The 27,797-nt window shown below is 45.4% G+C and overlaps 1 protein-coding gene across 1 annotated transcript in view; it reads left to right on the top strand.

Annotated features, from left to right (window-relative positions):
• Positions 1-25,400, top strand: part of LOC147442245 (tubby-like F-box protein 3) — a 37,855-nt gene extending 12,455 nt beyond the window's left edge. Inside the window, exons 2-4 of the mRNA XM_086528482.1 lie at positions 24,011-24,098; positions 24,214-24,343; positions 24,567-25,400. Of these exons, the coding sequence (XP_086384608.1) occupies positions 24,011-24,098; positions 24,214-24,343; positions 24,567-25,242 (894 nt within the window). The 3' untranslated portion in view covers positions 25,243-25,400. The remainder of the gene's footprint in view (positions 1-24,010; positions 24,099-24,213; positions 24,344-24,566) is intronic.
• The last annotated feature ends 2,397 nt before the right edge of the window (positions 25,401-27,797 follow it).

The raw sequence follows: 27,797 nt of genomic DNA on the forward strand, positions 1-27,797 counted from the left end.
CTGCGATGCATCTGGAGATTGTGTAGGAGCAGTTTTGAACCAAGAGGGTCACGCGATAGCCTATGAAAGTTGGCGCCTTAAAGATGCAGAGTTGCATGCCTCCATATACGAAAAAGAGCTAATGGCAGTAATTCATGCTCTTTCCATTTGGAAACACTATCTATTAGGAGCTGATTTTATTATCAAGACAGATCATCAAAGTCTTCGCTACTTTCTCACACAGAGAAAGTTATCAGAAAAGCAGATGAGATGGGCCAACTTTCTTTCAATGTTTCATTTTCAGATTTTACACACTTCTGGAACAAAGAATGCAGTTACAGATGCTCTCTCCAGGCGTCCAAAGATCAATGCACTAACAACAATTTATCATGAGGAACTAGAATCTCTCAGCGAGATGTATCCTCAAGATCCAGACTTCGCCACAATTTGGGCAGATCTTCAAGCTGGTCACTCAAAGCCACCTTATTCTATCAGGGATAATACACTCTATCGTCAACAAGCAATATGCATAGCTCAGCCTTTACGACAAAAGGTGATGGATGAAGCACATAATTCTCCTTATGCCGGGCATCGGGGAATTGCTTCCACCACTAGTGCCCTCGAAAGGTATTTCTTTTGGCCAACACTCCGTGCGGACATTGAAAAACATGTACGTGAGTGTTTAGTATGCCAAAAAGTGAAATATGACAGACATAAAGTTTATGGCAAACTTCAACCGCTCCCTGTGCCTAACACGCCATGGGAAAGTATTGCCATGGATTTTATTACGGATCTTCCTAGATCCAAGAATGGAAATGATGCAATCTGGACTATAGTAGACAGGTTCAGTAAGCAAGCACATTTTCTTCCAGTAAAAAAAGACGATCAAAGCTGATCACATGGCTAGAATATTTCTAGCTCAGATTTTTAAACACCATGGATTGCCAAAGACTATTGTGAGCGACAGAGATCCCCGCATGACTAGTCTATTTTGGCAGACATTGTTCGAAAACTTGGGAACTAAGCTTGATTTTTCATCAGCTTATCATCCTCAAACAGATGGTCAAAGCGAAATCGCTAATGTCACTGTTTTAGATCTCCTCAAGTGTTATATTTCGGAACGACAATCCGAATGGGAACAGTACTTACCAATAGTTGAGTTTGCGTATAATAATACCATACATTCCTCAACTGGTAAAGCTCCCTTTGAAATTATTTACGGGAAGCCACTCTTACTTCCTATTATGGCGACCAAAGAAAACATCTTCGCCGCAGATGTATTTGTGCGCAATATTGATATTGCCCATCAACAAGTAAAGCAAGCAATTCTTCGTACTCAAGAGCAACAGAAGAGAAAAGCAGACAAGCACAGAAGGAATCTCAATCTTTAAAAAAGGACAATATGTCATGCTTCGGTTTGAGAAAGCTAGATTGAAAAAGCGGGTCGGCAAAGGGAAAGTTGTCAAACTTTCCCATAGATTTTACGGCCCTTTCAAAATTACAGATAAAGTCAATGATGTGACTTTCAGATTGGATTTACCTTATAATTGGCGAATCCATAATGCTTTTCATGTCAGTCTCCTCCGACCCTATGTTGGACCTCCTCCAGTGGCGCCCGTACAAGAAGATCCTCCAGAAGTCGAAGAGACTGAGGAAATTCTTCAACCTGAACAGATAATACACCACTCGGAGAGACAACTTAAGTCGGGGAGTCTACATCGAAAGTATTTAGTCAAGTTCAAGAATTACACTCCTTTAGATGCAAAGTGGATGACTGAGTCCGATCTTAAGGACTACCTTGACATCTTGCACAGTTATGTTGACGCTCTACAGTTGAGGTCAACTGTTTAGAACCAAGAGGGATGTAACTAAGTCAGACTTTGTAAATAATTAATTTATTTACGAGAAAAGAATTATCTAATTAGTTGTGTGCACACCAGAATAGACCTAGCAGTTCTAAGGCCTCAGGTGAGCCTAAATGCGGGCTAGAACACCTCAGAGGGACCTTAGCAGAAATTACCCTGAAGCCCTAGTGATTGGGAAATCAGGTCTTCAGAAAGGGGTAAGCAGTAGCCTCAGATTTTAGGCTCAGAAAAATACGCGCGTCAGTACAAGCACATGAATGAGATGGAGTCCTTAGAACAGTGACCCTAAGGCTAATAAAGCTAATAAAGCTAATAAAGCCTTAGGGTAAGTTTCGTGAAATTAAATTTAACGGTTCGTGCCCGGGCGGGCGGCCGGACAAGTGTGAACAGGTAAAGGCGGTGCAGTGTTGGTGCGGCATTGCGCCGACAGACCTTTGGTGTTCTCATAAAAGAATCATTGGTAGCAGTTGTTAGTTAGTTGCACATTTTTAATTAATGAGCTAGAAGTTTTTAAAGTCAAAAGTTGAATGGTTTTTAAGTTTTTAAAGTAAGTGTGCCAAGTGGCACACTTACCAATGCAAACTAACTCTCTCTCACTCTCACTCTCACCCTCTCTCTCTTCCTAGCGCCCCCTCTCCCTGATGGCTATTTAGGAGCCCCCCCTCCCCCATTTTCAGGGCTGGCAGTGCACCTACCCCCCCTAATGTGAGCGCGCTCTACGCAGTGGAGCCCTCCATTGAAGCTTGAGAGCAGCCCCTTGCGACATATGTGGTAGCCTTGTGCTCCCATTGTCAAGAACAAGGGATCTCACAGTCATAGACACCTTTTGGTGAAGTTTCATCGCGAGAAGCTGCCGTAGACGCTCTCTTAGCAGAGTGCGGCTGCTGAAATTCTCTGTTTTCAGCCCTTAATCACCTCGATTAGGGCTGTTTTCAGCAAATCAGCCATAGAAAGTCTCTTCTCTTTCCTTATCCTAAGTCTACACCAAGTTTGGCGCGATTCTATCGCGAAGAAGACCTCTGTTTCGGCGTAGGGGTGTGCACAGGTAAAAATTTCAGGTTATGTACAGAAAATTACAGCAAGCATGTGCGTGTGCATTTTGCTTGTTTTTCTCTTTTGTGTTCCATGCATGAATGAATGAGCATGAAGGCAATACATAACGGAAGATGGACTCTCCTCTGTGAGAGCTTTCGATGAGCTGTTTTGGAAGATAGACTCTCTTTTCGAGAGCTTCCAACCAGTCTCGCAGAAGATGGGAAATCCCCTAAGCAGAAAGAAAGTGGAAACACTTTCTCAGTCAGTAGTCAGAACAGAACAGAAGAAAGAATAGAGGACGGGCGTATGCCCCGTTCCTGTGCTTGTAAAGATTCTCCCTTAGTAATAAAGATATTCTCTTTATGGGGGGGGGACCAGCCCATCTTCTGGTCCCCAATGAAGTGTCAAGTTTTCTCGCTCCCTCTAATTCTCTTGAGTATTTGAAGTGCAATTAAACGTCAGTTTACGCTTCCGTATTTTTGTGACAAGTGAACTGCCCAGAGTGATCCCATTATTTATTTTGGCTTTTAGGTATTTATTTTACTTATTTGTCAAAGTCTGAGTAGAACAATTTATTGAGGTGGGTATATATGTGACCCCTCGCCCCCATTGTACATTGTATTCAGTTATTCATTGCTAAGGTTGATTGGTTTAGGAATCTCTCTCTCTCTCTCTCTCTCTCTCTCTCTCTCTCTCTCTCTCTCTCTCTCTCCTTGGTCTCTACGCTTCCGGATCGTTGACTTTGACATGGTATTAGAGCCTTGGCGTGGAGTAGAGCAAGTTGAGAAGCAACGTTGAGAAGAGATCACCTACTCCCTATCTATCAGTGGCACCTTCCCCACCACCCTTTGCGTTAGTGTTTGAAAATATTGCACCCTAGATAGACTCGAAGCCCTATCATCGTTGTTCCAGTGTTTTGAATCGCCATCAAGGTTTGGGTGTTTCTTGATGGGTGCTATTGATTTGCTTGGGACGCTGCTACTGCAGATGACGACGTTTAAAACGTTGCAACTGCAATCGTCCTACGACGATTGCAAACGCCAAGCGTTCTTAACACTCTTTTCCTCAACGTTTTAAAACGCTGACATCTAATGTCAGGTGCAATGGAAGTGTTTATGGATTTAGCTCGGATCTAGTACTCCGCACATAAACACAAGGGACACTTTACTTCACTTGAAAGAACTGACCTGAACTAAAAGTAACAGAGAGACGAGAGAGAGAAAAGAGATGACACAAGGATGTTGGGTCTTAACCCTCAAGGGCCCCCTTGCTCAGTTGCCAAAGCAAGTACTTTCTTTATTCTTGCACAATGCTGGTACAATAATGCTAAATGCTGAGGTTATGATGCTAAGGGGTATTGATGGTACTGATGCTGTGTACTGGCTACTGATGGATCTATGTCGACGATGTCAAGGCTGAAATCTGAAAACGCTAGGTACTTCTGTTGTGGATTTGCTATTGTGGCGGTTCTACGGGGCTGATATGCAACCGCCGATGCATGCGAGACTGAGAATGCAAAAACGCTAGCTGGTTGAATCTGAATATGCACAAATGTTGGCTGGTTTGTGATGAAATTGAAAATGCTAGGCTGTTTTGGGTGCTGATGGTCGATGCGGCAAGGATCCGCAACGGGGAAGGGTGCGGTACGGCGAGGTTCAGGGCTGATCTGAAAACGTTGATGTCTGTGGCCAAAAACCGTTGGTTCTTGCTCTGAGAAAACGCTAGAGATTTTGAGGTGTTGTCAGTCGGGTGCTTGCCTCCTTGTGTCCCTGCTTCTTCTACTTCTACTGAGTGCCTTGGGCCTCCTTATATATCTACCACATGCTGGGTCGAGCAGCTATAAGGATGCCCCCACGATTCTGGAATGATAAAGTCACTTAAGTAACCCAATAAGAGGTGGTTCACACAGCACAAATGCCTACATGTTGAAAATGACTCTCCTGTGCAAGAGAACCTTCTTGGACAATTATTTGCCATCCATTTGCCATCCTTCTTGGAGAGTTATTTGCCATGCAATCATTTCTTATGAAGGCTAAAGTTATTTATGATCAACTATCGGCTATGAAAAGTGCACTGACGAGTACTCAATTAGCTGCTTTGTCTCTCACGAAGTTGCCTGAGGTGTATGAAAGGGTGTCTAGGACACTTCGGCTACAAATCACGAAGGAAAATCTGGAATTGGATGATCTCAGCTCTTTTCTCATTGAGGAGGAAGCCGTATTGATAACTCAAGGCAAAATTCAGATTTCTTAGAAAGGTGTGGAAGCACTCGCTGCTTCGGATCCCAGAAAGAAGACCAAGAACCGTTGTTACAATTGTGGAAAGCATGGCCATTTGTCTAAAGTTTGCAGATCCAAAGACAAAGATAGAGGCTCTACAAAGGACAAAGGCAAAATCAAGCATCATGAGGAAAGCAGCGATAGTGACTCAAGGAAGGACATCAAAGAGATTGTTGGTGTAGTGGAGTCTACACTGGCAAGGACTCTCGCCTTCTAGTCACATGGAACTAGTGCCGCCACTAGCTTCAATTAGAGAGAGGCTTGTGAGTGGCAAAGAGGGGCAAGCAGTGCTCTCTATAATTAATTTGGACCCTTGTGTTGGAGTTCAAGTTATCGGTGTTTGAACTCGTGGGTCGGAGTTCAAAGCACATGCATGTGGCAAGGAACCAATCAGACGTATCTAAAACACTATGGATGAGTGCACCAATCCATTGTTGTCGGTCGGATTATGGATAGGATGTGTTCCAACGGTTCATTATCTTGGAATATTTTGGACGTGATGTGTTCACAGTTCATGGTGTCACGTGCACATGGGTTTGTGTGCCACATGGACGTGTTTCATTGACTTCCTGAGCCAATCATGTACATATCTCTAGATAGGAGTGTCTAGAATCCTAGGAGGATTAGTACTAGCAATTTGTGAGCCTGTTTGCAGGACCTGCATGTCTAGACGAGTCCATTAGATTAGGTTTTCCAGTTTTGAAACCCTCTTGCATAAATGGATTTGATAGATGTTGTTATACTACGGTGGGCATATGGCATGACGTGCATGTAGTTTTAGGTTAGAGGAATCGTGTCACGTGCACATGGCTTTGTATGCCATGTGGACATCCTTCATCGACTTCCAGAGCCAGTTTTCCCCTTCTTCCTAGATAGGAGTGTCTAGAATCCTAGGAGAATTAGTGCTGGCAATTTTGTGAGCTTGTTCGCAAGATGTGCATGTTCGGATGAGTCCATTAGATTAGATTTCATGTACCATCTTGCATAAATGGTTTGTATACGCGATTTGACAAGTGTTATTACACTATGGGCAATTCTTTGAACACAATCGGCAAGTGCTATTTATGCTTTTCCTTTGTGTGAGAGAAGACCAACATGTCGTCAAGAAATTCCTATGAAAGGACGAAATATTAGGGCTGTACGGAATGCAGTCTTATGTATGCTTGAGGAGCAATTCGAATCTGATGATAGTTGCTTCTAAGATCTACGCGGTTGAAAATTCGTGACCCTTGTAGCTTATCTATGTATGTATGTCTTCAGGAGCAATTCAAATATGATGATAGCCACTTTTAATGTCACGTGCACATCTAACCCTATGTGCATATGGACAAGCTAATTCCTATTCCTAGGGTTTAGGATAAGCTAGGAAGTGTTCTGGCACCCTTGTGAGCCTATATGTAACAAACTTGGACACCCCAAGTCAAGATTCTACCGCGACACAGCAAAGATTCACTTCATAGATCAAAAGAGAGTCGACATGGCCCGTCGTAGTTCCATGCCAAGAGATACTAGCCCCAAAGATTGGCGCCGCTTTCGGCATTTCTTTTATGTTAATCTTTGAGCAAAGTACAGCCGACTCCCGGGTGCTCGCTCTCAGACTCTGCGTCCAGATGCTCTACAGAGTGAGACCCAAAAGCATTAAAATCAAAAGCAACTTGGCCAAAAGCCTTATTGGCTAAAATCAGCCAACAAAAAGCAGTTAGCGCCAATTGCGGAAATTTGTACAGCCAGGCCACGCCAGCACTAGCGTAAAACACAAAATGTTTTGTATGTTTTGCCACGTCAGCAGGCCAGTGAAAATGACGGGAATCCGTGCAGCTGTCACGTCAGCCAGTCAGCGTAAATGACGAGAATCCGTACGGTTTGCCACGTCAACAGGCCAACGTAAATTACGGGATTCCGTACAGCTCACGTCAGCTAGTCAGCGTAAATGACGAGAATCCGTACGGTTTGCCACGTCATCCGCGTGTATGTGTCCTGGCATTGCCATGCCATCAGTTTGTGACATACCCCCCTCTTGAAAGAATTGTACTCGCCCTCGATTATGCCTGAAAAACAGACAGAGGCCATAAACTATCTTAATAGACACTGACTGTTAGTACTGATGCACTAGACACGACACATCTAGCACTTGTACAAAATGACAGTCACATCACAAGACATCACTCGACATCACAGGACGTCACATGACAAATAAAAAAAAAAATCATTCCAAATCTCAGACCATGACCATCAGCAATGTATTTAGTAATCGCATCTAGATCCATTCCGGACCTCACTAATGCCCGATTAACTAATCCTTATTGCTTTCATGTCTATAGAGATTTATGAGATCGAAATGGTGGTCATTTCGTCTTTCAGTTACTGCACTCAAGCAATAAAATGAGAGAGTACAAATCAATTATATTCATTTTAAGGAATTCCGTGTCATAAAGTCATACAACAGAATACTGATCAGTCCAATAGTATCCCTGAAACTCAAAGGGGACATCAATGACCTTATTCAAAAATCGAGGTAATCTGCTGACAAAGGAGCGGAGTAACTCCCCTCTTGTGCAAACCCGTTGCACTACATTCACCCTTGTTGAATTCGGGGTTCTATTGGAGTAGACTATGCTAAACCGAATGCTTCAAGGTATAGTTCCAAAATCTGAGGAGTATTTGCTAGGTCCTCCTCCTCGATCCACTTCACATCCAATGTAGGATAGTTCTCGAATTTAACCAAGAACCGCCTAATCACTTTACCTTTCATCTTTTTGTTCTTGTGTGCCAGAATCTGTTCTAGGACGAGTATGTCATGTGCACATCTAACTCTATGTGCATGTGGGACAAGCTACTTCAGGTCTAGAGTTCATGTCAACATAGGAAGTGTTCTGGCACCTTTGTGAGCCTCTGTGCGCAGGCCGTGCATCTCTAGACACTTAAGATTAGTTGCATATCCTCTGGTTGCACACAACATGATCATCAGCATGACATTCAATACCCATCATGAGAATTTTACAGTGCATAGAACCCATTTTCCCTATTTACTCATTTTTCACTTAATAGTGACTTTGTTGGAAACGTGAGTAGGGCAAATTTGCTAAGTTACTATGAAAAGAAACCTAGTGCTAGCACTTTCTGGTAGAAGAGGCAGAAGAAGTTCTAGCAACTTGCAGTGCACCTTCTCAGCAAGACCGGCAGGAGGCCTAGCGTTTCTAGTCAACAGAGCATATAGCGTTTTTGGCTACAAATCAAGCCTAGCGTTTTTGCTACAGATCAGCCTGGCATTTTCAGTTTGCAAAATCAGCCTAGCATTTGCAGATTCCGGCGTCAGATCAGCCAAGCACTTCAGCGTTTTCAGTTTTCAGCACTTAGCCTGTAACAAACCGCTGACGTGTCAAAGGCTAAAGAATGGAGCCAACGTACAGATGTGGCCGAGGGGCCTAAACCCTAATTTCTGCCAGAAACCCTAGTTTTGGAAACCCTAACCCTAAAACCTGCAAACCCTAATTTTGGAAACCCTAACCCTAAAACTGTAAAAACCCTAACCCTAACCCTAACCCTAACCCTAAGGGCAGCAGGTAGATTTTTGAAATTTGCGCTGGTTGATGACGTGGCAAGCTGTACGGATTTCCATGATTTACGATGGCAGCTTTTTGGCTTTGCTTTTGGACCAGAAGCTTTGGAGTTTTGAAGGCTTTTCACTGAAATTGCTTTTTAGGCCAAGGGCCTTTAAATATGAGGTTAGGGCTCATTCTTTGGCATGCTTCCTGGAGAAGGTGCAAAGTTTGGAGTACCGGCTTGTACTTTGATGATGCAATATAAAGAAATACTGAAAGGGGCGCCAAGGTTTGGGGCCAATACTCTCTGGGGTGGAATTCCGCCACTCCGTGTCACGTGTCGTCTCTCTCTCTTTCAATTCAGTTGTTATTGAAGTGCTAAAAGTTTGTTCACTCTGTTCTTTTCTATTGGCACGTAGTGCCCGCCTTGTGACAGTGGTATCAGAGCATCAGGCGTGTGCTTTTTTGAAAGCATACTGGTCCTACCAAAGAGCAGACATAGCTATTGGAATTTTATTTGAGGTATCTTCGCCCTCCAACCCGGACTTATTAGCCACTCCCACCCTTACTTCATCGCGCATCGGGCGCGCTCCCGTCTTCATCGCTCATGTCTTACAGGGCATAAGCTAATTAAGATCACTTGCAAGAGAAGGATCCAGATTTGTTTTAAGTCACTGTTTTCCTCAGAAGCAGTGCCATGCAGATGTTGATGTCTACAGCTACCAAGCAGCATACTCCAAGGACTTGGCAAGCTTTCAAGAAAATTTTTGCCCGAAGTTATATGGTTTCTGACATCTTCCTTTGGAGTGCAACTTCTGGCAGAGTGGGGTATCCTGAAATGCTTGCAATGGAAACCCTAGCAGATTATAACTTGAAATTTCTCGACATCTCTCAGTAGATGTCTCTTCACGAGCGATGACCTTGGAGGTTCGGTGTGATTGCTATCTCTTGGGACTACCATTGCCGCCAAAGAAACATTGTCTGTCCAAGAGCTGATGGACCATGCTGTGCTCGGCTACGACCTCATGGAAGGAACCTAACCCTAATTTTTGGTGCAGGTTTCAAGATGGAAAGTCAGTCGACTTTTCGAGCTCGACTGATGCCGAGATTACTTTTTAAGTTTCAAATCTGTTTGAGAACTTGTTTGGTGATCTTGTTTGGAATTTGTTTGAAATGGATGCTATCTATTTTAAAATTGTCTTGGTGCCGATTTGAATTTGTTTGAAATGGATGCTATCTGTTTTAAACCTGTCTTGGTGCCGATTTGAATTGCTTGACTTTGGTTTTAATACTGGTTTCAATGATTGATGATTTTACTCCCGGGTGGAGTAGTGAGAAATAATGTATGAGAATGTGTGTTCATACTCATGGTCCGGACCCTTGTGGTTATTTACGGGGGAAGTATTAAATGATTGAAAAGTGTTTTTATACTCATGGCCCGGACCCTTGTGGTTATCTACGGGGGGAGTATTGTTGTTGTAACTCCTGGCCTGGACCTAGATGGTTATGCGGGAGGAGTATTAAGAAGTTTGAGCAGTGGTTACTCTTAGCACCTCCAAACGACGCAGGCTGCGGTCTGGGGGGCGTTTGGTTGTAAAAGGCCTCTATATCTCATGGCCTGGACCTTTTTAGGTTATTTGCGGGAGGAGTGAAAAGGGAGTTGTTGAACAGCTCATGGCCCGGACCTGGATGGTTATTTGCGGGGGAGTGTTCATCGGCGGCTTTATGTTTCTATGTCTTGTAACATGCATATGTAAGCATTTGTGTTGCATTGTGATGTGCCAACTACTGAATATTCCTAATTGGATGAGATTGCCTGGGTATGTAATTTTAGTGCATCAAGACACCCGTGGAAGATCAGTACGGTCTGGGTGTGATGGCTAATTTTACTACGCCGAAATATCAAGAGTTCCGATCTGGACGAAAGGAGAAGCTAACTACTTGATCAAAACAGCCGAAAGGAGAAGCTAACTCCTTGATCAAAAGAGCAGAAAGGAGAAGCTAACTCCTTAATAAAAAGAGCAAACTGATTGTCCCTCAGAATGTCCCTCAGAATGACCCTCGGAAAATTTTGAGCTAACTTGCAGATATGCTGTAATCGCGGACGATTACTCTCTTTCAAGAAGGGGAGATGTAACAAACGGCTGACGCGACAAAGCCTAAAGAATGGAGCCAACTTACAGATGTGGCCGAGGGGCTTAAACCCTAATTTCTGCCAGAAACCCCAACTACTGAAACCCTATACTGGAAATCCTAACCCTAAAACCTGTAAACCCTAACTCTGGAAACCCTAACCCTAAAACCTGCAAACCCTAATTCTAGAAACCCTAACCCTAAAACTGTAGAAACCCTAACCCTAACCCTAAGGGCAACAAGCAGATTTCCGAAATTTGCGTTGGTTGATGACGTGGCAAGATGTACGGATTTCCGTGATTTACGATGGTAGCTTTTTGGCTTTGCTTTTGGACCATAAGCTTTTGAGTTTTGAAGGCTTTTCACTGAAATTGCTTTTTAGGCCAAGGGCCTTTAAATATGAGGTTAGGGCTCATTCTCTGGCATGCTTCTTGGAGAAGGTGCAAAGTCTGGAGTACCGGCTTGTACTTTGATGATGCAATATAAAGAAATACTGAAAGGGGCGCCAAGGTTTGGGGCCAATACTCTCTGGGGTGGAATTCCGCCACTCCGTGTCACGTGTCGTCTCTCTCTCTTTCAATTCAATTGTTATTGAAGTGCTAAAAGTTTGTTCAATATGTTCTTTTCTGTTGGCACGTGGTGCCCGCCTTGTGACATAGCCACAGCAGATTCAGCCATTAGCCTTACAGATCTCACCTACCTGCAACAGATCCTCGCCGTACCGTCAAGTCAACCATCCTTTCAGATTCAGCCCGTTGTCCGCAGATTTCATCATCTGCGTTTCCAACGCATTGTCGTCAAGTCATCGTCCTCGCCGTCCTCGCCGACAGTGTCAATATTCAGCAGAAAGTCAGAAGATTGCAGATTTCAGCTTTTCAGCCCTAGCGTTTTCAGATTTCAGCCCGTCCTCGTCGTCGTCATCATTGTCGTCGACATCGTCGACAAGATTTAGGGTCTTTAACCCAACAACAACGTAAACTCTGATGATCAGTAAAGACCGTGAAATCGGCTCTGAGTTAGGTAATGTCGCCACTTGAGTAAGAGCATGGATCATTGCCAATAGCTCTTTCTCATAAATTTGTGCTGTCAATTCTGGCCTTGAAAACAATCGGCTTTCATAGGCAATGACATGGCCTTCTTGCATTAAGACCGTTCCCAGACTACGACCACAAGCATCACAATATACTTCGAATGACTTACAAGTAGTCAGTTTTTTCTTTAAGTGTCTGAAAGGCAATCACCTCTCTCGGTCCCTAGGGCCCACAAGAAAGGGACTCCTTTCTGAGTCGTAATGTGCAAACGGGAAGCTACCTCTGTAAACTTCCGAATGAACCGTCGGTAGTAAGAACACAAGCCCAAGAAGGTTGTAACTTCATGAACATTCTTCTAATCTAGCCAATCGCGGAATCTTGGCCGGGTCCATTTGTACTCCAGTTGCTGAGACGATGTGTCCCAGAAAGTGTATCTCCGGTAAGGAAAATTCACTCTTTTTGGCATTGATAACTAATTTGTGATGACGCAATGCCTGAAAGACCTGTAGCAGATTCTTTCGATGTTCTACTTCATTCTTGGAGAAAACTATAACATCATTTAAGAAAGTGACCACAAAAGATCGATACTCTTGAAAAATCCTATCCATCATTCAGATGGAAGTCACTGGAGCATTGGTAAGGCCAAAAGGCGTCACCAAAAATTCATATAAACCGAAACTTGTCCGAAAGGGTATCTTGTAGACATATCTCGGAGCGACTTCAATCTGATATTATCCGCTTTTCAAATCAATCCTGTTGAAACAAGAGGATCCCTGAAGTTGGTCAAGAATATCATTGATCCTTTAATCGGAAATCTGTTCTTGATAGTGATTTTATTGAGAGCTCTATAATCAATGCACATTCTCCAAGATCCGTCTTTCTTTAATATTAACTGGAGAGCAGTAGGGTAAAGTACTCGACTGGATAAGACCTTTTTCAAGGTCTTTCTTTTGGTTCATGATCTCTTCATTTTGGGCTCGGCTAACACGGTAAGGTGGTCGGTATAGCGCAGTGTGTGCTCCTCTCTTGCAGGTGCCAGCTTTGGTGCAGTGTGCGGTTTGTAGTACTTACTACTTATTAAGTAGTCAGGACTTCAGACTTCAGTCTTGGGTTATCATGATTCATTATGTATTTATTTTGATGCTCTTAGTTTTATGTGACCATGACAGTAGACATCTCACACTATTTGGTTGTAGACATTGGTTACCTAAGCTCAGCTTTGTGTTTTCATTGTTCGGTTAGAGTTGTGGACTCTAGTTTTTGGCATTTGTAATGGTCTATTGTTGATTTGCTAGTCTTTATTAGAAGTCTTGGTGAATGGATATATAAATGTATGAAGTACTCTCAGCTTTAGGCTTTGTGAAAAAAAGTACGAATTTTTACGCACCTAAAAACTCAATCCATTCTGTACTACGTACCTTACGAACCGAATTCGAACCGAACACTATGTACTTAACTACCTTGATCTGGCTTCGGTCAGTACCCATGCAATCTGGTACCAATCTTGGTTTTATCTTGCCTTTTTTGCCACGTTCCTTGGCTGCTCTAGAACTTTCTGGCCTGTCTTCAGTGTGTCCTTGCTGTGCCTTTTTGGGGCACTTTGCGGAGATGTGCCCTTGTTCCTCGCAACCTAAACACCTCCCCTCTTTGAGATAGTTAGCCCTTTCTCAAAGAGTTAGTCGGGGTGGTGTATCCTTCTTTTCTTGGGAACTCTTTCAATCTGGTCCTTTGAGTCAAGATCTTATCAGTGGGGTAAGTCAAATTCCCCGAATGTATATAGAAACCCCGTTTCGCATGACCCATTAATGAATAGAATCTGACTTTTGTTCAAGGCAGTAATCTCGGATCTCTGTAGAGAGTCAGCACAACTAAACCGCTCAATTTGTTTCTTAAAGGTGACCTTCTTAAATGAAGAGCTTGGTAGAAAAGAGTCCCAAAACCTCTCGCAATATGCGTCCAAAGAATCTCCCTTGGTCATCTGAAGATGGTTCCAAGCGGTTCTTACATCCCGTTCGGCCAAGAAGAAATAAAGAGCCGTTTGAATTTTAACCACTTGACTAGAGCTGCTTTTCTTAGAAGAAGAGTGGACCACCATGTTCGAGCATTTCCTTTTAGAAAAGATGCAGCCCTCTTGATCTTGGAGTGCTTTGAATAATGCCCCCCAGAGAAGGCTATGTCAAACTCTTGGATGAAGGCCAAAGCCCTCGAAGCATCTCGGAATCCAGAAAAGGATTCAAATTTTATGGACTGTCCACCTTCTTTTAATTCTTTTGTCTTCTTACTCTTGTCTTCTTTTTGAAGCTTTGCTTTTTGCTTCTCTTTTTACCCTTTTTGTCCTCCTCGCTCGAGTCGGAAGAGCTAGAGGATCTGACAGAAGAAGAGGAAGAAGAAGAACTGGGTAGTCCTTCAAAACGCACATGCTTCTTCTACTTTCTTGCAGATGCAAAAGAAGATTGATGGCCCAAGTAACCAGGGTAGTCAGTCCCCTTTTTGCTTTTCTTCAATTGAGCGTAGAAGCTGATGACGAGGCAGATTGTACGGAATTCCAGATTTTACGTTGGCTGTTGACGTGGTAGAGCTGTATGGATTTTCTTGCTTTTGTGCTGGTAGATTTTGGACCATATGCTTTTGAATTTATTGCTTTTCATGTAACTGCCTTTCGAGGCCAAGGGCCTTAAAATATGTGCAAAGGGCTCATTCTCTTGCATGCTTCAATACGAAGGTGTAGAGGGTGGAGTACCGGCATTGTATTGAGTTCAAGTAATATAAAGAAATACTGAAGGGGCGCCAAGGTTTGGGGCCAGTACTCTCTGGGGTGGAATTCCGCCACTCCGTCTCGCGTGTGCTCTCTCTCGTTCAATTCAGTTGTTATTGAAGTGCTAAAAGTCCGTTCAGTTTTTTCTTTTCTATTGGCACGTGGTGCTCGTCTCGTGACACCACTGTGATGGCCCCATGCCTGTGTGGAAAGCATGTGAAAATGGCCGCTCTAGGAAAACACTGTAGGCCATTAAGTATGGCCTTGTGTAGTCTCCAGCCTTGTGAGATGTCTCCCATACTCTTTCTACTCTCTGTCCTGTGAAGCCCGAAATCTGCAACATCCAACTCTCTAAGAATCTCCTCTGAATTGTCATAGAAGTCTGTTTGAACATTGCTCGTCCCTGCATTGAAGTTCCCTAGGAGGATGATGTCACCATCCCTGAAAAACTCCCATATGTCATCGCCTAGATCAGAGAAAGGTGACTGCGGTGACTGCCCTCTAGGCCCAACATAGGCTAATGTACTCAGGGTAAATCGCATATAGCAATGTAGAGATATCTGCAAGTCTCAGGACTCAATCTTACCCACAAATACCGAGCATGAGCATCTTTGCGTATAATGTGTACTATTGGATGTAGCTCCTCCTTGTATAGTATTGCTACTCCGCCGGACCCTCGTCCTCTAAGCTCCGATCTCGTCTCCTGTCTGCTAGCGGATTCCCATCTATGTCCACTAACATGTGGTAGGTTCTGTCCAGGCGCTTGGTGTGTCTCAGAGTAAAAAACAATGTCCCTTCCATTGAAACTATCCTCAAATGCTTCTACATCCAATCTCATAGACCCATTGGAGTCCCAATGAAGCTATCTTAATTCTAGTGCCATAGGTCTATGTGTGTGTGTGTGTGTGTGTGTGTGTGTGAGAGAGAGAGAGAGAGAGAGAGAGAGAGAGAGAGAGAGAGAGAGAGAGAGAGAGAGAGATGAAATGTTATATTAACGTCTTCAAAAGGCCAAAATGGCCTATGAGACCAAAAAAGTTACAATTGGTGAATCTGATACCATGTTTGAGTACGGAAATTACAAAGGTACAAAGAACTAACACTAAGACGCTAAGGAGAGAGAGAGAGAGAGAGAGAGAGAGAGAGAGAGAGAGAGAGAGAGAGAGAGAGAGAGAGAGAGAGAGAGAGAGAGAGAGAGAGAGAGAAATGAAATGTTATATTAACGTCTTCAAAAGGCCAAAATGGCCTATGAGACCAAAAAAGTTACAATTGGTGAATCTGATACCATGTCTGAGTACGGAAATTACAAAGGTACAAAGAACTAACACTAAGACGCTAAGGGGAGAGAGAGAGAGAGAGAGAGAGAGAGAGAGAGAGAGAGAGAGAGAGAGAGAGAGATGCAGCGCGCGAAACTTGCTGTGAACCCTAGGCCTGCAACGCGAACCTGCCAGGGCACGAACCTGCTCCCAAGCAGCGCGTGAACGTGTCCTCTCTGTTCATGGACGGGCAACAAGGTTGCGTGAATCTGCCTGCTGCGCGAAACGTGCTGCCTGCGCGAATCTGTTGCTGCCTGCGCGAAATCTGTTGCCTGTGCGAAACCTGCTGCCTTGCGCGAACCCTAACTGTGGCCTGCGCGAATCTGCCTACTGCTTGAGAGAGAGAGAGAGAGAGAGAGAGAGAGAGAGAGAGAGAGAGAGAGAGAGAGAGAGAGAGAGAGAGAGAGTCCAAGCTACACTTTGGGTCTTGCTTTTAGCATTTGCCAGTCTCGCCCATTCTTCATGGCGGCTATGCCGGTCTCAAGTGCTCCTCACGACGCTCCATCACCATTTGCCTGTCGCGTGGACTGCACTGGCGACCTATTGTCACGCATTGACTCCAAAGTACAACACTTGGCTCAACATGCCTTAGTTGGCCGGATGATTGGACAGTCTCCACCCCGATCTTCTATACGTGATTGGTGTCAGACTGCATTGGGTACTACTCAGGGACGGATCTCGGAGCTTACACTCCTTGGTAGAGGCATATTCATGGTACGTCTTTCAGATCCCGCCACTGCCTCAGCTCTCCTTGCTCGCTCTTCGATACTCTCTGATCGCAAGATGATATACTTGACGAGGTGGTATCCCGAGTTTTCCACCGAGGAGTTTGACAGTCGACACCTTATTCCCAGATTCCCTCTGACGCTCTCCTTCCCGGATATGCCTCTTCATTTTATCGATGAACATCTCCTCCAGATGATTGCTGCTTATTTTGGCATGGTAGTTCCAGGATCCTGCATCTTCTCGTCTCGCCCACCTCGCATTCAGGTCTTGGTGTTTGGGGATACTTCATTACCAGATAGAGTCACTGTGGCTGTGCGCGATCGAGACTACTCTCTCCGTATGGTAGTCACTGGCCGCCCAGGACAGTGCTTATGCTGTCACGAGATGGGACACTTGGCGCGAGATTGCCCCACCCAGCCACGTCATCGGCGGCAACAACAGCTGGCCCGCGGCAGTCATGCTCAGCCACGTGGTCAGCGTCAACAGCCGGTTCCTCCTTCTCACCCATCTACTACTCAAGCACCTCAGCAGCCTACAGGCGCTCCTCGAGCTCCAGCCCTCCCTGTTCCTCCCTCCGCTTCAGCTCACACTGAGGTAGCATGGCAGACAGTGGGTCGTAATCATTCCTCCCGTCCTCGTCAGCAACCAGCAGCGCAACCAGCTCCCAGTGTTACCTCTCCAGCTCCCTCTCAGGTTTCCACCACCCCCTTGCCCCCTGCATCTCCTCGCCATTCTTCTTCTTCGCGACAGGACCACTTACCTCTGCTACCAGCGCCTCCTTCACCTGCAGTTCCTCCGCCCGCTCCTTCCCCTCTTCCCGAGGTCCATGTTCCTATGCAAATGGATCATTCACCGCTACTACCTCTCCCTTCTCCTCCTCTTCCTCTCGCCCTTACTCTCCCCCCTCCGCCTTTTGGTCCTCCCCCTCCCTCAGCAGCTCATACTTAATGTCTCACGCAGTTTTCTCAGCTCTTGCCCTCTTTCCTAGGGCACTCATCGGGTTGAGATGTGCGGTGACTCGGAAGGGCCATTGCGGGTGCAGCTCTATCTTATGCATCACAAGACAGGTTGTGTTCCCTCTTTAATAGGCAGTCGCTCTCAGCCTATCCATTCCTTTTTCCTTCCATTCCACGCTGCTCAGGAATGGTCCGAGGATCAGGTTCTACATTTTGTGCACGCACAAACTCTGGCTCAGCTTCATTTATGGTTGTCTCCTTCCGCTCCTGATGTTTTGTCTCCTCACTACCCTTCATGTATTGGTGCTATGGAGTGGAGTGATGTTTATGCTTGCTATTCACTGCCTATGGTCATTCATGTATCCTCAGATGTGGTGCTTCCTATGTCTATGCGCATTTGGGGTGTCAAAGTTGCAACATTGGTAATGCAATGTAAACAAGCTGAGGTCTGCAATTGGTGCAATGAGACACCATATCTTAGAGAGGGCTTGCGGGTAGCTTTCCTACCGCCTGAAGCTCACCCCTTGGATGGCCCAGCTGCCTCCAAGAAGACGCACAGTTAGTCAGATGCTATTCAAACTCTTTCATGCAGTCTATGGATTTACATGTAGTTTCTTGGAATGCTAATGGTTTACAGACTTCTCGGGTAAAAGGTTCCCGTAAGCTTTTACTTCGCAGAGATTTACACTCTCATGTAGTGGGCACTGTGGATATATTGCTAGTACAGGAGCATAAGATTGCCACTCCCTTTGGCAATCTCATGCCCTCGGGCGCCCGCACTTTTTGGGAGCCTGCTCTGGGCCTTCATGGACAGAGTTGCGGTGTATGCATCTCAGTGGGACCACGTTACTTGGCCTCAGTTCAGCAGCATGGCACCCTTGTCGCTGGCATAGCAGTTTATGTTTCTATTCGGATTCGGGAATCTATCATTGGTTTTATGTCAGTCTATGCACCCACTACTCCTCGGGAGAGGGCTACATTTTGGTCCTCTTTGGCTGCTGTTCTACCTGCTGTAGACTCTTGGGTTGTTGGAGGCGACTTCAACAACGTTGCGAGCGACTCTGATTGGCGAGCCATCACACCTCCAGTTCTACCATCCGTCTCTCTCGATGAGCACCCAGCTTGGGATCGATTTCTTCTAGCTATTCAGGGTGTTGATGCCTGGCACCAAGCATATACCCTCTTTTGGTCACCACCCTGCTACACTTCATTACTCTTGGGGGTTTCAGAGACAGCAGGGGAGATTATTAGAGTGTCTTGATCGTTTTTACATTGGCCCTTGGGCAACAGCTCTAGGCGGATTCACTACTATATGGAGAGGGACCAGCCTCTCAGATCATTTACCCATCTCATTGTTTATCTCCTTCACTAGATCCTCTGCACAAAGGCAAGGCTGCCGCATCCCTGACACTGTTCTCACCACTCTAGTATTGCAGCAGCAAATTCGTGACTTATGGTCCACGGATGCTTCTTATTGTGGACCCCTTGGAGAGTTTCTTGCTCATTGCATTACTCAGTCTAGTATTTACTGCCGTGATCAGACCGCTATTATTCATCATCAGTTGAGGGTACGCGAGTCTGATCTTCACATCCCTCTTGGTTCCACTCAGCGCTTGCTCGAGGAGTGGCCTCAAGATGCTTATCTCTCTGGTAGACAGACAGAGCTCACAGAGGAGATTCGTCGCGTACAGGAGGCTAGGTCTGAGTTCACTCATCATGCTTAAGTATCTCATTGGATAGCTAAAGGTGATCGAATGAATAAAGACTTCTTTGCTGCGCATAAAGAGCGCCCTCCTGGCACCACCCTTCGGACTCTGTGCGATGCTCAAGGGACACTACATATGCATCCTGATGTTATACTTGATATGTATGCAGATTATTTTGGGACATTGTTCACTGCTGATGTATGCACTATTGAGGTTTTACATGCACGTGAGCAGATCTGGCATCACACGCGACACCGTTGTACAGACACTATGGCAGAGATCTTGTTGGCACCCTTCACACTTGCAGAGCTCCATGCTGCTACAGAGAGTCTTGATCCATCCTCCTGTCCAAGAGAGGATGGCCTCACTAGAGCTTTCTTTTTGACATATTGGGATGTATTGCATATACCACTGCTTCGCGGTTGTCAGGACATCTTTGCATCAGGATATATGCATCCGGATCTTTGTTCAGGTCTCATATCTCTTATTCCGAAGGGGGGTGACACCACTCAGCTCCGACAGTGGAGACCTATTACCCTACTCCCTTCGGTCTATAAGATATTAGCGTTAATGATCACCATCGCTTGCGGCCGTTCTTACTAGATATTATTCATACTTCTCAGACAGGCTTTGTCATGGATCGATGCATCCTGGATAATATCTTCACTTTTTATGAGGCAGTGGAGTGGGCCAGATCATCTTCTGAGCCTCTCGCTTTTTTCATCCTTGACTTCGAGAAAGCATACGATCGTGTTGAGTGGGACTTTCTCGAAGGAACATTAGCCAGGATGGGTTTCCCTTCGAGATGGATCTCAGGCATTTCCACTCTCTTCAGGATTGCCAGCAGTGCTATTACTATTGGTGGTCGTGTCAGTCGCAGTGTTGAGCTTTCTCGATCTGTCCGCCAGGGATGTCCTCTAGCAGCATATCTGTATCTGTTTGTAGGAGAGACTATGTCCGACTTTCTTCGTGCTTAGAGTCATGCATTTTGTGGCTTGACCATGCCAGTACCTACTACAGCTCCAGACCTTATCGATCAGGAGTTTGCTGATGATACTATGCTCATGTTACGCTATTTGCTAGTTGCTCTTGATGCCATGCGGGAGGCCCTAGAGGTTTTTTGGATTGCCAGTGGTGCACGCATTAACTGGCATAAATCCTATGGGTTACTGGTTGGCAGTGATGACATACCTACTTAGGGGGTAGCTGATGGTTTCACATGGCTGCGACTGGGTCAGACATGCAGATATCTGGGCTTTCAGGTTGGATTAGATGTTACCTCACAGCAGTAGTTTGCACCCGTACTACAGTCTATTCGCAGGAAGCTATGCCATTGGTCTTCACGTCATCTGTCGTTGGCTGGCCGTGCATTGGTCGCCAACCAGGTCATTCTGGCTACAGTATGGTATACGGCTTCTTGTTGGATGTTACATTCTGGTGTGATGGCTCCGCTCCGCCGCCTAGTGCGGAACTTTTTATGGAGTGGCACAGACGGGACTATTGATACCCGTGCTCGAGTCCGCTGGTCCACGATCATTCGTCCTAGGTCAGAGGGAGGCCTTGGCATTATTGATCCAGAGTTACAGAGCCGCGCCCTTCTTACCAAGCTTATTGTTTGGGGTCTTTTTCCCGGACAAGAACCTTGGAAGATGCTTCTTCAAGCCGCTCTTTGCGCAGTGACTCCACGACTCTGCACTAGAGATGGTCATACTTGGCAGACAGGGTATCGTTTTCTCTTTACTGATGCCCCCTTGTCCACCACCTCCCTCTCCCCCTTCATCCGATCACTCCTTCAGATTTGGGTTTCCATGCGACGGGCTATCATACGCTCACCTCCCTCATGTCGTGAGGAGATTGAGCGCCAGCCTCTCATTTGGAATGTTGCAGTTCTTGATTCTTCGATCCACCCCGTCAGCTTGGAGAGAGGACTCACATTGATTGGGCTGCCTGGGACGCTGGCCCTGCTGCCTCTATGCGGAAGTTTCATGAGACACGGATGCTAGATGCTGATTTTGTGGCAGAACATTATGACATTGGTCGCGGGGTGATAGACAGACTGCTTGAGATTGATTCCGCCGTTCCTTCACAATGGGATGCAGTCATGAGAGGCACGGTTCAGATGCCTCCCCATTGTGGCTGGGAAGGCCTCTTTGCTCAGAGCACTCTCTTATTAGTTCGTTTAGACACCATGCTGTTCACAGTTGATATTGACCAGTCTGAGGGGATTCATGCTAGATTGACATATGATGCCACCTTTCTGCACCCTGTCCTTCCCGGAGCTCGATGGGAGGCCATCAGAGTAGTTGGCTCCCGCGGGAAGCGTCGTCGTGTTGACCTCGTTTCGCTTCCGCTGATGCTGCACTTTGGAGGCTTTGGGTGTAGGAGGGTCGTGCCCTATCTCAGTTTTATTGGGACCTAGGAGAGTGGCATTGGCCTCACTCTGACCCCACATGTGCAACTGTATCCTTCTTTGATACACTGTCAGGATTGGACGGTTAGCATTGATGAGACAGCAGCCAGAGCAGCCCACTCGTATGCGTTTCTGGTTACATTCAGGTCTCTCTCATGCCTATCTGTAGCAGTTTTGGTCCGCCATCTGGGATTTACATGCGGCTCGTCGTATTTCTTTTTTTATGTGGATGATTGCGCATGCGGGACTTCCAGTTGGGACTTGGCTAGCTACTATGGGTCATGATCCGTTATGTACTCGCTGTCCTTTGCGACTCCTTGAGTCACCTGCACACTGTCTTTGGTCATGCTCAGCTTCCCATGTAGTGTGGCTTGCAGTTTGCTTTTTGCTTAGCAGAGCAGGTGTTCAACATGGATTTCTTACTTGGGGATCTGTCTCATGGTTGATGCCGATGCCTGGCCCCCATCTTTTTTACGAGGGCTCAGACACAGATCCAGCCTTTATGCTTACCTCGGCTGGTTATCGGCGAGGGACTTTGGCTATGCTACCACAGATTGCTTGGCAGGGGGATTCTCAGACACGTGATGAGGTTTTTTCAGTCATCACTAGTATTAATGTTTGGAGAGCTCGTTGTCTCCACATTCTCAGTGCGGCTCCACAGCTCCTTCAGGATACCCTCACTGCCATTTGGCTGGACATCATTCACACCCTGATTTGGCAATGGGATTCTTCCTCAGGTGCATCTCGAGCAGGCGAGGCTCGCCGATTTGCCTTCCTTCGGCGTTGGGCACGTTCCCCACTCTTCTTCACACTTACAGGTGGCCAGATTACGTGGCATTATGCCCCTCCTCGGTGGTTTCTCCTCCAATCGTCACACTGACCACCATGAGATTGTTTTAGTTGAGTTGTCACTATAGTGGCTCTCCTCCTTACATTCAGCTTGTACACCCCACGTGATAGGCTATTTTGGCATCCGTTGGGGATTATATTGTACTCAGTAATATACAGCCCTGACTTTTTCAAAGAGAGAGAGAGAGAGAGAGAGAGAGAGAGAGAGAGAGAGAGAGAGAGAGAGAGAGAGAGAGAGAGAGAGATGCTAGACTTACACCACTCTGCTGCTTCATAGGTCTAGGGCATACTTGTACGGCGAGTATGTCTCCCGGCTGGCCACCCATAGCCTAGGTTGTCATTTTTCTGTTGGGTCGTGGGGATGTGTAGCTTCTACAGTGCAGACTGTTGAGTCTGGCTTTCCTTGATTCGGAGGACGTTTATGGTGCAGATCTGGCCTTCCCTGGAGTTTTACTCAGCTTACCCACCTGGCCACCTTGGGTTGCAGGTTCATGCATTGATAGGCTCCGATCATTCTCATGACGGTTCTTGGGCTTCTCCATTTTCTCCAGACGGTTTGACTATAGACACCACAGATTCTATTGGGCAGGACACTTGTAGGTCTATTGGCACTTCTTTTACGACAAGGAGTTGTTTTCACACTCAGTTTGGGACCTTCACGCTATCTTCACCTTGTACTGGCAGAGTACAGCAGTTTGCTACACTGCTCGTGACGGCACTTTACCATGGAGATTTCTTGGCGGTCGTGACACCCCAGACTGTTGCTACACTCGCGGAGTTCGCCGGAGTATTGTCCTTCAGTGGACAGTGGGCATCGCAGCAGACATCTTCATCATTTGCCTCACATCTTCGGCTTCATGCGGTTTGTTCAGAATCAGGTGCTGAGAGGGGGTGTTAGACTTACACCACTCTGTTGCTTCATAGGTCTAGGGCATACTTGTACGGCTAGTATGTCTCCGGACGTCTCTGGGTTGGCCACCCATAGCCTAGGTTGCTCCTAGTCAGGCCACCCGAGTTTGGGGTCGGCCGCCCACTTTTGTCCGGGCGCCCACATATATTTCCATATATCATTTTTCTGTTGGGTCGTGGGGATTTTTATCAGGCCTTGCCCTACCTCCCCTTGGGCACCTATTTATAGGGCCAGGGGGGTACCCACTTCCACATCTCTCCTCTCATAGAGATCACACATCTGATTGTATTGGGTCTTCTGCTCATGGTAGTCATGGGGGGACTGATCACCCCCTCTTCACCATCTCTGGCGTTTGTGTGTACTCTCTCTCTCTCTCTCTCTCTCTCTCTCTCTCTCTCTCTCTGACGCTTCCGCACACTCGCACTCTCACGAGAGAGAGAGAGAGAGAGAGAGAGAGAGAGAGAGAGAGAGAGAGAGAGAGAGAGAGAGAGAGTGTTTATGTGTGAGTGTTTCCACTTCAGCCGGGCCCTCGGAGTGCAGCTATGCAATGTTATATAAAGAGGGACAGAAGTAATTCAACATATCATTTGTTTCTCGGAACCAATGCATGTAAGTTTACTTGCTCGCGGCATACCTTTGCAATGTCTAAATAATGCTATGTTGGTGCAACAAGGGGCTTGGTTGATGTTGGGCTTGTTTATGTGGATTTGGCTGTGCGATATAGCCTTAGGTGAAAGTGGAAAGTTCCTTTTGGCTGCTCGAAAGGTTAGGCATGCTACGAGTGCAGACTACGTAATTTCTTTGAGTGCCGATGATATGTCCAGGGGAAGCAATATGTATGTTGGGAAGCTCAGGTACCCATTTGCAAACACAGATTGTTCTAGTTTGCTGAAAGAATAAGACCTCTTTGAGAGAATCCTTGCAGGAGTAAACAAGCCATCATGATTTGAACAGATCTCCATCTCTCTGCTAAACAGAGATTTATTAAGAGACTGCAATGATTCGCCAGAAAAAACTTAAAAGTGTTCAGCATATATTACCTGCATAATCTTTGTATTTTTTGGCTTTGTTTTTCAGATCAAATTTCATAGGGACCAAGTTTACGGTGTATGACAGCCAGCCGCCGCATAGTGGGGCCATCACGGCCACAAAAAAGCTGGGGCGACGTGTGGGCTCTAAGCAGATACTTCCTAGACTCCCTGCTGGTAGCTACAATGTGGCTCAGATAGCATATGAGTTGAACGTGCTAGGAAGTAAAGGTCCAAGAAGAATGCACTGCACTATGCATTCAATTTCAGTTTCTGCTCTGGATTCGGGTGGACATGCACCTACTCCTGTTGAGTTTTCTGCGATTGACTACTCCCTGTCCTCACTTCCCTCCTTTGGGTCGACAAAATCGTTTCACTTTGATTACAGTACTGCAGATGCAGAAGCTGCCAGAGGAGGGTTTGCACCGCTCATGTTGAAGAACAAGGCGCCCCGTTGGCATGAGCAGCTCCAGTGCTGGTGTCTCAATTTTAGAGGGCGTGTAACCGTTGCCTCTGTGAAGAACTTCCAGCTTGTTGCTGCCAACACTAGTGAAGCAGCAGCACAGCCGCCTCGATCGTCGCAAAATGACTATGAGAAAGTGCTGCTTCAATTTGGGAAAGTGGGGAAGGACATGTTTACAATGGACTATCGGTACCCCCTGTCTGCATTCCAAGCGTTTGCAATTTGTCTTAGTACCTTCGACACAAAGCTGGCCTGTGAATAGTGAAGAGTAGCTACTTCTGATTTCTATTTTGGTGTAGAATCTGATTTGACAGGCGCGTGTGGGCATGTCCATTGGAAGTGTAGTTAATGTCACGTTTACCTTTCTCACTCTCTGGGGGTACTTCTTGTCCCTCTCCTTTTATCAAATTGCTCTCTCTCTCTCTCTCTCTTTGTGTGTGTGTGTGTGTGTGTATGTGTGTTTGTGTGAATGAAAGAGAGGAGGATCATGGTTCACCTTTTGTTTTCTGTATTTATGACTATTGTGATTGTTCTTACTCGAAAGCTTATACTCTTGTATTATTGCCACCCCATCCGGCCATGAAGAATGTTGCATGCTATTTATAGACTGTGTGACACTTCTATGTAGGCAAATCCTTGGTACTGAAGGGAAATGTGCACTTTCATTAGGTAGGCTACATTTGTAAGGTTTGTGTGCTAAGCTCAAGAAAATGTTTAGGTTCGCAAATGAATGCAGCTGATGTCTCCTTGCTGAGCAGCTTATTTACACCTTAGGTATGCCACTGGCCCTACATAGTAGGGCATGAACGAAAGATAAATTTGCTTACCAGTTCTACAATGTATGAACTGAGAAGCCATTTCCCAACATAGTTTATGGTCCGAATTTATCACACAGAAATTCTAGTATGCATCCTAGTCGCAACCAAAGCTAGGTGGTGCCTTGATTTTACTCGGTGAAGTTTTCCGTTTTAGACCTGTAGACTTGTGAGTCGGAGGTGGCAATGCAAACAACGACCATCAGCAAATAAGAAAGAACAAGTTGGCTAACTCCACATTTTCTCGGGTGGACCAATTATAGTGGTTTATAAGTATTTGAAGAGGGTAGGGAATCATGTGTGGGATAATTAATGCATTGCACTACTTGCTTTAAAATCTAATGGTATATTTTAATCTACTTAAAATTTTACATTTAGTAATTTTGTTATTTGTCTCTAGCTAGATGCACTTGAGAATCAGTGTAAATTTGCAGTTTCTGGATGATTAATAATCTCCAATTACTTGATGAATAATGTGCAATTATCTATTATGCAATATTTGTTGAAAATACAAGTTAAAGAGTGAGAGACTTAAGAGTGAAACATGAGAGGAAGTCGGATGGCTGAAGAGTGGTCCAATAGCATTGCGAGGGAATACAAAGGTTGAAGCTGAAGAGGCTAAGTCTAAGTCGAAGTGGCATTTGCTGGTCTATTGGAATCAATGTTAAGTATTCATTGCCTAGCTACTCTCTCTCTCTCTCTCTCTCTCTCTCTCTCTCTCTCTCTCTCTCTCTCTCTCTGCAGTTTCTCTCTCACACACACACACACACACACACACACAAAGAGAGAGAGAGAGAGAGAGAGAGAGAGAGAGAGAGAGAGAGAGAGAGAGAAGAGAAGAAGAAGAAGAGAATTTTAATCTCTCTCTATGTGTATTTGAGAGAGAGAGAGAGGAAGAAGAAGAAGAGAATTTTAATCTCCCTGTGTGTGTGTGTGTGTGTGTGTGTGTGTGTGTGTGTGTGTGAGAGAGAGAGAGAGAGAGAGAGAGAGAGAGAGAGAGAGAGAGTGGCGTATACACACCTTGCTACGCCATGATTGCTAAAGTATTGCATCCTCTATTCCTTGCACTAACAATGGTGTCAAAGCCTAAGTTAGGGTGACATAGTGTAGCACCCTCCTTGATCCTTGCACTAACAATGGTATCAGAGTCTAAGTTAGGGTGACCTAGTGTAGTGGAAGTCGTATCAGGTATGTGCTTTTAGTCTAATTAGTGTGGGTAATTGCATATAGTGTGACTTTGATTTCTCCTAGGAAGCCTTGTTTTTGGAAGCATATTTTAGTAATTGATTAAGCCTATGAAATCAACAAAGGCATCCAACTACATAAGCGCCATCTAGATAAAACTTTTGCCATCTCATCAAACCCTTGGAATCAAGCAACAGTAGCTTGTTGGCAGACATTGTTATGTGCATAAGGCCTTCCAACAACTACAACTCTACGTGTCTTCTCTTACAACGAACTCTCTCTCTGGCAAGCGGAATGCCAGCATGGCGAGAGCTTCTGGCATGTGCAAAACTTACCTCCGTGTGGCTACTCTCCTAATCTAAACAAAATACACACCATCACATTCAATGGTTGGGAGTTTGAGTGGTGATAGTAGTTGTTGCATGCATGTATAATAGGCTTTATAACCATTTTATATCTCACTTGTTTTTAAATAGAGGAGTAATTTTTTCACGTTAAATTCTTCAACTTCCTCTCTCCTTTGCTCTTGCTCCTTCCCCATCTCCCCTCTGTAGTATGGCATGTGCAAAACTTACCTCCGTGTGGCTACTCTCCTAATCTATACAAAATACACACCATCAAATTCAATGGTTGGGAGTTTGAGTGGTGATAGTAGTTGTTGCATGCATGTATAATAGGCTTTATAACCATTTTATATCTCACTTGTTTTTAAATAGAGGATTAATTTTTTCAATTCTTCAACTCCCTCTCTCCTTGGCTCTTGCTCCTTCCCCATCTCCCCTCTGTAGTATCCAACAAGTAGGAAGAAATAGGAGGA

The sequence above is a fragment of the Adiantum capillus-veneris genome, chromosome 14 (assembly GCF_014529385.1).
Source record: "Adiantum capillus-veneris isolate H3 chromosome 14, ASM1452938v2, whole genome shotgun sequence".
Taxonomy (NCBI): domain Eukaryota; kingdom Viridiplantae; phylum Streptophyta; class Polypodiopsida; order Polypodiales; family Pteridaceae; genus Adiantum; species Adiantum capillus-veneris.